Here is a 13042-nt window from a genome sequence, read left to right on the forward strand (position 1 = left end):
CGCGCCTGCGCGAGAGGGCGCGAGTGTCTCTGTGTGTGGCGCGGCCCCGTCAGCTGGTCCGTCTCCGTCGCCTCCTCGCCCGGCCGCCTCAGCCGCCGCCGCCGCCGCCGCCATGAAGTTCGTCTACAAGGAGGAGCACCCGTTCGAGAAGCGCCGCTCGGAGGGCGAGAAGATCCGAAAGAAGTACCCGGACCGAGTCCCGGTGAGTCCGAGAGGAGCGCGCGAGGAGGAGGGAAGAGGAAAGAAGAAGGGGGGGGAGCCAAGACCTCCCCCCTTAATCCCGGCACAACGCCCCTTCCAGTATCCCTCCGCCCAGAGAGATGATAATAATAATATTTTATTATTTATACCCCACCCATCTGGCTGGGTTTCCCCAGCCTCTCTGGGCAGCTTCCAACAAAGCCCTAAAATACAATAACCTATTAAACCTTAAAAGCTTCCCTAAAGAGGGCTGCCTTCAGATGTCTTCTAAAAGTCTGGTGGTTGCTTACTTCCTTGACATCTGGTGGGAGGGAGTTCCACAGGGCGGGTGCCACCACAGAGAAGGCCCTCTGCCTGGTTCCCTGTAACTTGGCTTCTCGCAGGGAGGGAACCGCCAGAAGACCCTCAGAGAGAGACCCCTTTGCCCCCTTCCTCGCTTTAATGTCCCCTCCTCCCCCCTTTCTCCCCCCTCTGATCTAAAAGGGGATTTCCGACCCCGCAAAAGCCTCCCTTTTGCTTCCCTTTTTTTGGCGCCGCCCTCCAGTGTCTTACAAAGCGCTCCGGGCGGCTTACAAAACAAAGGGCGGCGGACAGCGATCACTGGAATATGTGATCCTCACACTCCACCAGCTGGAGGGGGGGGAAATGGACCCCCAAAGTCCTGTTTCCTCCCCCCTCCCCAGCTGCTGCTGCTGTTGGGGTTTTTTGTGTGTGTGTGCTGCCCCCATAGTGCATTAAACTTCCCCCGGCGGCTTCCAAAACAAAAGGAATAATAATATATGCGCTGTTTATTAAACGCTTCCAGGGCAAAGGGAAGTTCCAGGGAGGGGAAACCCCCGCCCCTTGTTTTGTTCACGCAGGCGCCCCTCCCCACTTTGCAAAACAAGGACAGCTTTAAAATATGTAAAGATAGGGGCTCCTTTGGGAGGAAGGGCGGGAGCAAAACGGGAGCAAAAGCACGACTTCCGCGCCTCCCTCAAAGTTTACTTGTGAGCAGACAAACAACAAGCGGAAGTGATCTCCTCGGTGCCGAGGGAGGATAGTATTGGTGGGGAAGGGGGTGGCTTCTTCTCTGGAGTAAACAGGGATTGGGTTACCCGTGAAAATACGGAAAGGGACTTGGGGCACGTTGAAGGCCAGCGACGTTTGTCACAGGATGGAAAGGGTCCTGGAAGTGGACGCCGGCCGTGGCCCCTTGGTACCTTCCAGATGTTGGACTGCGGCTCCTGTTAGGCAGGCACCACGTTGGCAAAATGTGCTTGCCTTGCCTTGTTGTTCTGGCTACAGCAGCCTAACGCAGTTACCCCAAGAAATTGGGACTTCCTTTTTAAACAGGCTTGCACTTGTGGGTATGCCCATGCATTCCCACTATTGTGCGCTGTGACTCCCAGGTAACTGCAGCCGTGCAGTTCTTGTAGACCCAGCAGGCCCCACATCTTGAAAAGAGTGCCTTCGCCTGCAGGCTTAAGATTCGCTCCCAAAGATGACGGCCCCACTAAAGTTTGGGGGATTTAGGCTGGAGTAAATGTGCTCGCAGGGACACGGGTGGCGCTGTGGGTTAAACCACAGAGCCTAGGGACTTGCCGATCAGAAGGTCAGCAGTTCGAATCCCCGCGACGGGGTGAGCTCCCATTGCTCAGTCCCTGCTCCTGCCAACCTAGCAGTTCAAAAGCATGTCAAAGTTCAAGTAGATAAATAGGTACCACTCTGGCGGGGAGGTAAACCGCGTTTCCGCGCGCTGCTCTGGTTTGCCAGAAGCAGCTTAGTCCTGCTGGCCACATGACCCGGAAGCTGTACGCCGGCTCCCTCGGCCAATAAAGCAAGATGAGCGCCGCAACCCCAGAGTCGGCCACGACTGGACCTAATGGTCAGGGGTCCCTTTACCTTTAAATGTGCTCGCAGAATCCTTTTCATACGCCACTTTTGCCAGACGTATGAAGCGTTGCCATATGTACATGTTTTATGCGTACAGAGAACAGCCATGGGGAACAGTTGCAATAACACTGTGGCCAGAGAACGGGAGCTTTCCTTTCCTCCTCATTTTGATTTATGGCCTGCCCTAAATTCAGGAGACTCGAGACAGGTTGTATACTTCCTTTCTGCAGCTCTGTCCTTTATAATCGCCACCGATACGCTCTACAGAGTACAGTTGCGTTCGGGAACTGGAGGCAGAAGTGGGTCTTGAAGGAAGTGAGGGAGATGGCATCACAGATGAATTTTGGGAGGCGGTGCTTTGCTTTGTGGTGTCATCCCTCCCTCCCCCTTCTTCTGGGTGGTTATGGTGGAAAACAGCCTTGCCACACAGTCAGATGGGCCTGGTCTGAGGCCCTTATCGCTTTGCCTGATGGTTTTGCAGAAATGAAAGCAGAGCTCCCCCCCCCCCCCCGACGCACGATGTCTGAGAATCTCTTCCTCTCCATTTTGCAACCCTGTAACGGCACAGGAACCTTTCCAGGGGAACAAAATGGAACGTCCTGATTACCTAACGTGGGCCAAGATGACGTAGTGGTTAGAGCAGGGGTCAGCAAACTTTTTCAGCAGAGGCCCACTGTCCCTCAGACCATGTGGTGGGCCGGACTATATATTTTTTTAGGTGGGGGGGGGAATGAACTAATTCCTATGCCCCACAAATAATGCATCAGAGATGCATTTTAAATAAAAGGACACATTCTACTCATGTCAAAACACCAGGCAGGCCCCACAAATAACCCAGGGATGCATTTTAAATAAAAGCACACATTCTGCTCATGTAAAAACACGCTGATTCCCGGACCGTCTGCTGGCTGGATTCAGAAGGCAATTGGCTGGATCCGGCCCCCGGGCCTTAGTTTGGTGACCCCTGGGTTAGAGCGTTGGACTAGGACATGGGAGACCAGGGTTCAAATCCCCACTCAGCCATTAAGCTCCCTGGGTGATCTTGAGCCAGGCCCTCTCCCTACCTCACAGGGTCGTTGTGGCACCAACCTCAAGCTCCTCAGAGAAAAGGGTTGAATACCAATGTAATGAGTATATAATGTGAGGGAGGGGGAAGCTAGAGGCCTTATTCCAGGCCCATCTTTTTCTAATGGGGGACCCTTAACATAGATGTTTCCCCTGCTTGCCGACTGCTCTCCCCAAGCTGTTGCTGTCTGGGACATATCTATCTTGACTCTGTTGTTAATAAAAATTATAATAAAATTTTATTTATATCCCGCCCTCCCCAGCCAAAGCCAGGTCAGAGCGGCTAACATGTTATCCCCATGTTGCCAATGTTGTGTATCCCACACAGCCTTTTCCAACCTGGTGCTCCTCCAGATGTCTTGGAGTGCAACTCCCACCAGAGGCTGATGGGACCTGTTGTCCAAAACAAACCTGGACGGCTCCCGGTTGACGGAAGGTTTCCACGTGGCTTCTGGTATCTGAGTACCTGAACTCATCCCCGACTAACGTCGAAAAGAAAAACAAAACTAGCCTTTCAAGCACACGTGCAGTTGGAGCAACCTTAGGGCCTCATATGCAGGCTACGGAGGCTCTGGACTCTTTCCCAGGCTTCCTCGGCTGTGTTGCATGAAGGTTTTGACAAACGGAAAGCTTTTTGATTCCCCCGCCCCGAAAAAGGTGGGTGATCTGTCAGACTTGGAATGAAGGATTCCCCTTTCTCCTGGTCAAAGATCTCACCCCTTTATGAGCTGCCAGGCTGACAAGGATCCCTTCGGCAGGTGCTGATGCTTCCCTTCCCTGCCACTGCCCCAGCCTGGGAGTGCATGATGGGCAGAGATACACCTGTTTAATTTCTGCCTGTCTGTTATTTGTTAAAAGCACAGGAGCTCAGCTACTGAAAGGAAAACTTGGCAATCTTTTGCAGAAGGCAGAAGGCTGCCTTAGCAGGTTGCTTGGGAGGAGGAGCGCTGGGACTGACGTCCTAAGAAGTCCTAAAAATCTCTGGTGACATTCAATAATCTCAGGGAGCCTCTAGCCTTCCCCTGTGTGCAAATGTTTAACTTTTCTTTCTTTCTTTCTCTTCTGAGAATAGTTGTGAATGAGGCTGTCCCTGCCGCCTCTCGGTTTGTTTGTTTGTTTGCTTTCCTTGCAACCTTTACACTTAGCCAGGCAGAGGAAATTCCTGGGCAGGATTCAGGACATATAAAAGGAAGTTAAACTTTGCAGCTCATCAACTTGAATGGCTTTAAAAGAGGATCAGGCAGATTCATGGCGCAGGAGAGGGCTGTTGACAGCTACTAGTTATGATGGCTATACTTTACTTATACTGTTGGAGGCAGGCAGCAGTGCTGGAAACCACAGGAGGGGAGAGGGCTCTTGTGTTCGAATCCTGCGTGCAGGTTTACCACAGTGAGAACAGGATCCTTGGCCTGATCCAGCGGGCTCTTCCGTACTAAACCTGACCTCTGCTTTGGACCAGTGTTTTGAGGCTCTGTCCTTCTGAAACAGTCCCCCATCTTCTCAAGGCCTCCCATGATTCATGCTGTCTCAGCCCTGCTGTGACCGGCTTTCCAACCTCCCACTGTCACCAGCAAAAGCTTCTCTCGGCAGGCCGGCCGCCTGGCCGGCCTCGCCTCTTCCTCGAATAACTCGTCCGGTTGCTCAACCGTTCCTGTAATTAGGAAATGTTTTGGTGCTCCTGCGTGAACTCTTCCTCTCTGCCCTTCGCTGACCCAGCCTCTGTTTCTCTCTCAACTTTGCAGGTCATTGTGGAAAAGGCGCCCAAGGCCCGGATAGGAGACCTGGACAAGAAGAAATACCTTGTCCCGTCAGACCTCACAGGTACGCGTCCAGTTGGAGGGCCCAGGGCCCCAGCCTGAGGACTGGGGCAGCTGGCTGTAGGAGGGAGTAGTAGGGGGGGGGTCATCTCCTCCTTCATCCTTTGGTAAGGGGAGGGGGCAAGATGTCCGCACATCGGAGAGTCAAATGAAGTGCTGTATGAAGCTGTCTGGGCAAGCCCCATTGATTTTGGAGACCTAGGTTTGTGGCACCTGATGAAACGGGTGTATCTCGTTGGCATGTCAAGATCTCGCCTCAATCTCTGTAGTTTTATTCTGCTCCTTCAGCTAACAGGTCCGTTCTCCCCCTTTCTCTCCCCCAGTTGGGCAGTTCTACTTCCTGATCCGGAAAAGAATCCATCTCCGAGCAGAGGACGCCCTCTTCTTCTTCGTCAACAACGTCATCCCCCCAACCAGCGCCACCATGGGGCAGCTCTACCAGGTGGGTGTGCCTTATGTCTGCTGCACAGGTTTTTGTTGTTGTTTTTTTAAGGAAATGTGCATCGCTTGAGAAGTGACACTCTGCAACAGTCTTTGAAATGTTCAGTTAATGGGTAACAAACAGGTTGGAAAAGAACAAAACAAACTAGGGGAATTAAAAGAGAGGGGTTGAACCAGCTGCAGCGTTCAGAAGGGAAAAGGGGGGGGAGACATTGCCACACCATCCCTGCCCTCCTGCCGAAACCAAAGCGTGGAGCAAATTTGTATTACCATGTGTGGGAGTGGAGAGGTAGCGGTAAATTAGGGTTGAATTACCTGCTGGCGACCTTTAGTCCACTTAGCCTGGTATCTGTTTCTTATGTGGACTACAACTCCCATCAGTCCCAGACTGGACTGGTGGGAGTTGTTGTTATATTCTTCTCCACCCATCATGAAAGCAACTGCAGGCCAAAGAAGAGGGTGGGTCATTAAAACTGCAAGTGGTGGTATTCAATGCCAGTCTAGTTGTGAGTAGACCCATTAAAGGTTATGGGCATATTAATTAAAACCCATTCAATTTAATTCACTGCTAGCATTGAACACCACCCTGCACCTGAGCTGTCAAAGGCCAGGGCAGAGGGGTGTTTTCAGCATGTGTTGCAAGCTGCACAGTGAAGGTGCCTGGCACATCTCTCTGGGGAGGGAGTTCCCCTCCTCTAGAGCTCCCACAGACCAGGCTCCCTCCTGGGCCGCCACCCCATGAACTTCTCAGGGCAGTGGAACTACCAAATGCTTGGGAAGTAAATAATAATAATAATAATAATATAATTTATATCCCGCCCATCTTGCTGGGTTCCCTTAGCCACTCTGGGCGGCTTACAACATATATAAAAACACAGCAAAGCATCAAGTGTTAAAAAATGAAATATCCTATATGAGCAACAAATAGAAACCAATAATAACAGCATAGTAAAGGTAAAGGGACCCCTGACCATTAGGTCCAGTCGTGTCTGACTCTGGGGTTGCGGCGCTCATCTCGCTTTATTGGCCGAGGGAGCCGGCGTACAGCTTCCGGGTCATTGTGCAGCGTGACTAAGCCGCTTCTGGCGAACCAGAGCAGCGCACAGAAACGCCGTTTACCTTCCTGCCACAGTGGTACCTATTTATCTACTTGCACTTTGACGTCCTTTCGAACTGCTAGGTTGGCAGGAGCTGGGACCGAGCAACGGGAGCTCACACTGTCACGGGGATTCGAACCGCCGACCTTCATGATCGGCAAGCCCTAGGCTCTGTGGTTTAACCCACAGCGCCACCCGTATCCCAATAACAACATAATAACAATATTAATAAGGTGATAGAGACACCATGTGGTGCATTTTCACGAGCAACATCAGGATGTAGTTTAGTCTGGAACTTGTGATTTGAGATTGTGTTCTAGGAGGGTAGACTTGACTCTTGTCTTGTGCTGGAACCGCAGTTTCCAGCAACTGGAACTGGATGCAGAAGTCATACACTTAGAATTAAATATAATGGTGCTTCTTTGTAACTGCTGAAATGGTACCAGGAGGAGGACTCTGCAAAGTAGAGGGCTCCGGCTGGTCTACTCTGAACTAGCAGAAAGGCTTAAGATTTGAACCTTGGCACCCTTGTCCCTGGGCTCTGCCTGCTTGTACCCCTGCCCGAATTGTGCCTTGACTCCAGTGCTTTCTCTTCCGCCCCCCTTTCCAGGAACATCACGAGGAGGACTTCTTCCTGTACATTGCCTACAGCGATGAGAGCGTCTATGGCAGCATGTAAGGCGTGCCTCCACCTGCTGCCACCAGGGGGCATGTGCTCCTGAAGGGACCTGCACTTTTTGTTGTTGTTTGTTGTTGATTTTATGTTAAAGAGCCTTTTTGTCCCAGGGAAGGGGAGGGTCTTTCTTTCTTTCCTTCCTTCCTTCCTTCTCTCCCATCCTTTAAACCTCCTTCCCTTATGCCTAATCACACTTCTTCCTCCCGTTCCCCTCCCCTCGCTCTGGGCTTTCTTTGAGGTGGTTGTGGCTAAAATAAAATACCTCTTTTTCTTTTGGTGGTCCCCCCCCCCTTATCTCCCTCCCATATACCATTTTCCCCTTTCTCTCTCTCTTCCCCACCCCCATTTTTTTTAAAGGGGTAAGAGGCCTCAAATACTGAACAGGAAAAAAAATTTCCTCCCCCATTTCAGTCTTGCATCTTCACTACCGCGCCCTGAGTTTGCTCCTATCAGGGCTGTGCTCTGCCTGGCAGTTTCTGTAACCAGAGGGGATGGGGAATGCTAATTAAAAATATATATATAAAGAGAAATTTTGATCCTCTCGAGATTTTCTGCGTGACTGTACCGATTGAGGGAAAGGTATCTGCGTCCTGGTGTTAATCGGGAATTGAGGAATTTAAAATTGCAAATACTTGGGGAGTGAACTTGTAGCAGGGGGGTTATGCTGTTGGCAGGGGCTTGGGGTTTAGGATCCGGTTGCAAAGTGGTTTGCCAAATGAATGGGTGATGGGGGCGGCGATCTTGGCTACTTTTAATCATAGAATTGTAGAGTTGGAAGGGACCGCGGGGGTCATCTAGTCCAACCCCCTGCAATACAGGAATATTTCGCCCAATGTGGGACTCGAACCCGCAACCCTGAGATCAAGAGTCTCATGTTGTACTGACTGAGCTATCCCAGGGATAGATATTCTAGACTGGAATCCCAGGACCAGATCCTGAGTGTGTACATGGGCAGTTGTCACCTACTTGGAGGAAGAGGTGACTAGACTACAAGTCTTGGGTGAGAATGACGGGCGAGACCCTCTTAGCAGAATAATGGAAGGTGGGTTGGCCTCAAAAACTAGAGGGGTGGAAGAATGCTCTGGCTCCCAATTAGGGCTATTCAAGGCTACAGATCAGCAGCAGAAAGATAACCTCATTAGCCTGGAGAGGCCTGCATTTTTGTGGATTCAAGGAGCACTTCACTCTCCCTCTGGGGAGATTCGATGCTCATTGCTCAAGTTGCAAAGCGCATAATGGAGCTTTCCCCATCTCCCGAGATCCAAGATACATGACTTTTCCTGGACCTCACAGCAGTGTAAACGCTCGAGTAAACGTCACACCATTCTACTAGATTAGACACGCCTGAGAAATTGCAGCACCACCTGAAGATCTATAGTAGCCTGCCATTTCAAGATCAAGAAAGAAGGAATTGAATCTCAACTCAGTTTCTCCTGCGACCGGTTTGATCACTTGCCAAAAAGTGAATTTTTAGACCTTGGACCATACACTTTCCACCCCTTTCTGTGCCCTTATTACAGAGGTGGGCTTTTCCCATTTCAGCTCAGCCATTCTGCATGCAGACCTATTATATTGTTACAGTGGTACCTTGGTTTACGGACTAATCTGTTCCAGAAGTCCGTTCTTAAACCAAAGCGTTCTTAAACCAAGGCGTGCTTTCCCATCGCAGCGGAGGACTCAATGGAACACATTTGACAGGAAGCAGAACATGTTCTGCTTCCAAGGCAAAGTTCACGAACCAAAACACCTACTTCCGGGTTTGCCGTGTTCTTAATCCAGGTTGTCCACAAACTAAGCTGTTCTTAAACCAAGATATCACTGTACATTCATATCTCACCTTCCCTCAAAGGACCTGAAGGTGGCAACACGTAGGTCTCACAACATGCCCAGTGAGGTAGGTTAAGGTGAAAGAGTTGACTGGCCGGAGGTCGCTCAGTAGTGAGTGAGCTTCATGGCTGTGTTCGGATTCAAACCCTGGTCTCCTACGTCCTAGTCCAACACACTGTTACGCCACACTGCCTCTCAAGCTGCTTGGCCTTACTTAATACTAACTTCAGTTCCAGGACAGTTTTTTATTATAATTTTTTTTTTATCAACAACCAAACCACAAACAGTGAAACCCCCAGACAGCTGATACATTGGGTATAAAGGTAAAGGTACCCCTGCCCGTATGGGCCAGTCTTGCCAGACTCTAGGGTTGTGCGCTCATCTCACTCTATAGGCCGGGAGCCAGCGCTGTCCGCAGACACTTCCGGGTCACGTGGCCAGCGTGACAAGCTGCATCTGGCGAGCCAGCGCAGCAAACGGAAACGCCGTTTACCTTCCCGCTGGTAAGTGGTCCCTATTTATCTACTTGCACTTTGATGTGCTTTCGAACTGCTAGGCTGGCAGGCGCTGGGACCGAGCAACGGGAGCGCACCCCGCCGCGGGGATTCGAACCGCCGACCATGCGATCGGCAAGTCCTAGGCGCTGAGGCTTTTACCCACAGCGCCACCCGCGTCCCACTACATAATCACTAATAATATATTCAAATCAACCATATGTACAATTTTATATACTTTAACACTCCTCCATCCACAAGGTTTATTTGACTTTTAACATTTTAATTGCCGCAGTTCCAGGACAGTTGAAAGGAAGGAGAGAAATAAACTAGTAACAGTTCAGGTGTGTAGGTTTTAAGGCCCAGTCCGGGGGGGGGGGGGGGAGCAACCAGAAATCTTGCCTTTACCATTCAGATTTGACTGTATCTTATCTGCATAAGAGAAGGCTTCTGGATCAGGCCAGTGGCCCAACTTTGTCCAGCATCCTGTTCTCACAGTGGCCAATCCCTGGTGTAATGGTTGTCGGATCAGGCCCTGGGGAAAGACTGGTGATCTGGGTGGGTAGGTGGAGCAGCTGCTGCCTCTCTCAGCCTAGCCTACCTCACAGGGTGGTTGTTGTGATGATTGAATGAGCTGTGTGTGCTCGAACCATGAATGAATGAATGAATGAATGAATGAATGAATGAATGAATGAATGAATTTATTAATACGGTCACAGACCAGCCGCAACACACACAATATCGCAGATCATAAACTTGAACCATGTGCTATACGTTGACCTTGGAGGACTGGGGGGAAGGGTGAGATGTCAATGTAACAAATAAATAAAAAGAATACAGTGGTCCCTTGGTTCTCATACGCCTTGGTACTCAAACAACTTGGAACCCAAACACTGCAAACCCAGAAGTAAGTGTCCCGGTTTGCAAACTTTTTTCAGAAGTCGAACGTGTTCCGTTTTGAGTGTTATGCTTCCTATTTGAGTGCCACACTTCTGTTTGGAAGGTTATGCTTAGCTCTGTCATGTCTTTGCTATTTATTTTGCGTTTTTGTGGCTGCTCTTGTGTGTGTGACTGTATGGAACCCAGTTCAGCTGCCGATTGATTGTGTGACTGCAGCACATTGTTTATTGCTTCTGTTTTATGGATCCATGGTCTTGTTAGATCGTAAAATACATGTTAAATTGCTGTTTTGGGGATTGTTATTCGAAGCCTGGAACGGATTAATCCGTTTTGCATTGCTTTCTATGGGAAAGCACGCCTTGGTTTTGGAACGTGCTTTGGTTTTGGAACGGACTTCCAGAACGGATTTACAGTGGAACCAAGGTGAACTTGCTGTATTGTTTTTAACACTCAATTGGGAGCCGCCCAGAGTGGCTGGGGAAACTCAGCCAGATGGGCGGGGTATAAATCATCATCATCATCATCATCATCTCCCAGGGTCCTTTCCTACCCTAAAAGGGGGTGGGCATTGCAGACTGTCAATCAAGAACCCATTTGCTTTTGAACCCAAAAATAGGGTCCTTTCCCATCCAATCGGGAAAGAGATGTTGTTGTTTAGTCGTTTAGTCGTGTTCGACTCTTCGTGGCCCCCTGGACCAGAGCACGCCAGGCCCTCCTGTCTTCCACTGCCTCCCGCAGTTGGTCAAACTCATGCTGGTCGCTTTGAGAACAGTGTCCCACCATCTCGTCCTCCGTCCTCCCCTTCTCCTTGTGCCCTCCATCTTTCCCAACATCAGGGTCTTTTCCAGGGAGTCTTCTCTTCTCCTGAGGTGGCCAAAGTCTTGGAGCCTCAGCTTCAGGATCTGTCCTTCCAGTGAGCACTCAGGGCTGATTTCCTTCAGAAAGGAAAGGTGTGATCTTCTTGCAGTCCATGAGACTCTCAAGAGTCTCCTCCAGCACCAGAATTCAAAAGCATCCATTCTTCGGAGATCAGCCTTCTTTATGGTCCAGCTCTCACTTCCATACATCACTACTGGGAAAACCAGAACTTGAACTATATGGACCTTTGTTGGCAAGGTGGTGTCTCTGCTTTTTAAGATGCTGTCTAGGTTGCCATTGCTTTTCTCCCAAGAAGCAGGCATCTTTTAACTTCGTGGCTGCTGTCACCATCTGCAGTGATCATGGAGCCCAAGAAAGTAATATCTCTCACTGCCTCCATTTCTTCTCCTTCTATTTACTAGGAGGTGATGGGCCCAGCGGCCACAATCTTAGTTTTTTTGATGTTGAGCTTCAGACCATATTTTGCGCTCTCCTCTTTCACCCTCATTAAAAGGTTCTTTAATTCCTCCTTACTTTCTGCCATCAAGGTTGTCTCATCTGCATATCTGAAGTTGTTGATATTTCTTCCGGCAATCTTAATTCCAGTTTGGGATTCATCCAGCCCAGCCTTTCACATGATGAATTCTGCATATAAATTAAGTAAGCAGGGAGACAATATATAGCCCGGTCATACTCCTTTCCCAATTTTGAACCAATCGTTTAAGGCCATACAACTTTAACTATACGGACCTTTGTTGGCAAGGTGATGTCTCTGCTTTTTAAGATGCTGTCTAGGTTTGTCATTGCTTTTCTCCCAAGAAGCAGGCGTCTTTTAATTTCGGGACTGCTGTCACCATCTGCAGTGATCATGGAGCCCAAGAAAGTAAAATCTCTCACGGCCTCCATTTCTTCCCCTTCTCTTTGCCAGGAGGTGATGGGACCAGTGGCCATGATCTTCGTTTTTTTGATGTTGAGCTTCAGACCATATTTTGTGCTCTCCTCTTTCACCCTCATTAAAAGGTTCTTTAATTCCTCCTTTCTGCCATCAAGGTTGTGTCATCTGCATATCTGAAGTTGTTGATATTTCTTCCAGCAATCTTAATTCCAGCCCAGCCTTTCACATGATGAATTCTGCATATAAATTAAGTAAGCAGGGAGACAATATATAGCCCGGTCATACTCCTTTCCCAATTTTGAACCAATCGTTTAAGGCCATACAACTTTAACTATACGGACCTTTTTCGGCAAGGTGATGTCTCTGCTTTTTAAGATGCTGTCTAGGTTTGTCATTGCTTTTCTCCCAAGAAGCAGGCGTCTTTTAATTTTGTGACTGCTGTCACCATCTGCAGTGATCATGGAGCCCAAGAAAGTCAAATCTCTCACTGCCTCCATTTCTTCCCCTTCTCTTTGCCAGGAGGTGATGGGCCCAGTGGCCACGATCTTCGTTTTTTTGATGTTGAGCTTCAGACCATATTTTGCGCTCTCCTCTTTCACCCTCAATAAAAGGTTCTTTAATTATTCCTCCTCACTTTCTGCCATCAATGGGGGGAAGAGAGAGCCTGTCCCTAAACAACCCCTGGAGTCTGTGTGTCTTCTTCTGCCCCCCCATCTCCCCCCCACCCCCATTTCCCTCCTTCAAACGTCAAACCCCCTTTCCCAACCCTCCCCTCCTCCTTTCCTAGGGCGTCCCTTTCCAGACCACACCTCCCAGCATGCCCCTCTCCTCTCCCTCCATTTTGGAGCCTGTGAGAGGAAGAGGCGGACCCAGCGCCTCTCCCTCCTCCCTCCCTC

General features: G+C 49.7%; 1 protein-coding gene across 1 annotated transcript; it reads left to right on the top strand.

Moving 5' to 3' along the window:
• Nucleotides 1-7702, top strand: GABARAP (GABA type A receptor-associated protein). Its single transcript, XM_081168273.1, has 4 exons — nucleotides 1-202; nucleotides 4884-4962; nucleotides 5282-5400; nucleotides 7107-7702. The coding sequence occupies exons 1-4, from the start codon at nucleotides 113-115 to the stop codon at nucleotides 7173-7175; spliced, it is 357 nt and encodes a 118-aa protein (XP_081024399.1). The 5' UTR covers nucleotides 1-112; the 3' UTR covers nucleotides 7176-7702.
• The last annotated feature ends 5340 nt before the right edge of the window (nucleotides 7703-13042 follow it).

The sequence above is a fragment of the Podarcis bocagei genome, assembly GCF_964188305.1.
Source record: "Podarcis bocagei genome assembly, chromosome: 13".
In the NCBI taxonomy this organism is placed as follows: Eukaryota; Metazoa; Chordata; class Lepidosauria; order Squamata; family Lacertidae; genus Podarcis; species Podarcis bocagei.

What these genes read in the sequence shown, in the direction of transcription:
- GABARAP (XM_081168273.1), top strand. Translation starts at nt 113, where the DNA reads ATGAAGTTCGTCTACAAGGAGGAGCACCCGTTCGAGAAGCGCCGCTCG. An exon ending in AGTACCCGGACCGAGTCCCG is followed by an intron (nt 203 to 4,883) that starts GTGAGTCCGAGA and finishes TCAACTTTGCAG; the next exon opens with GTCATTGTGGAAAAGGCGCC. An exon ending in CCATGGGGCAGCTCTACCAG is followed by an intron (nt 5,401 to 7,106) that starts GTGGGTGTGCCT and finishes CCCCCTTTCCAG; the next exon opens with GAACATCACGAGGAGGACTT.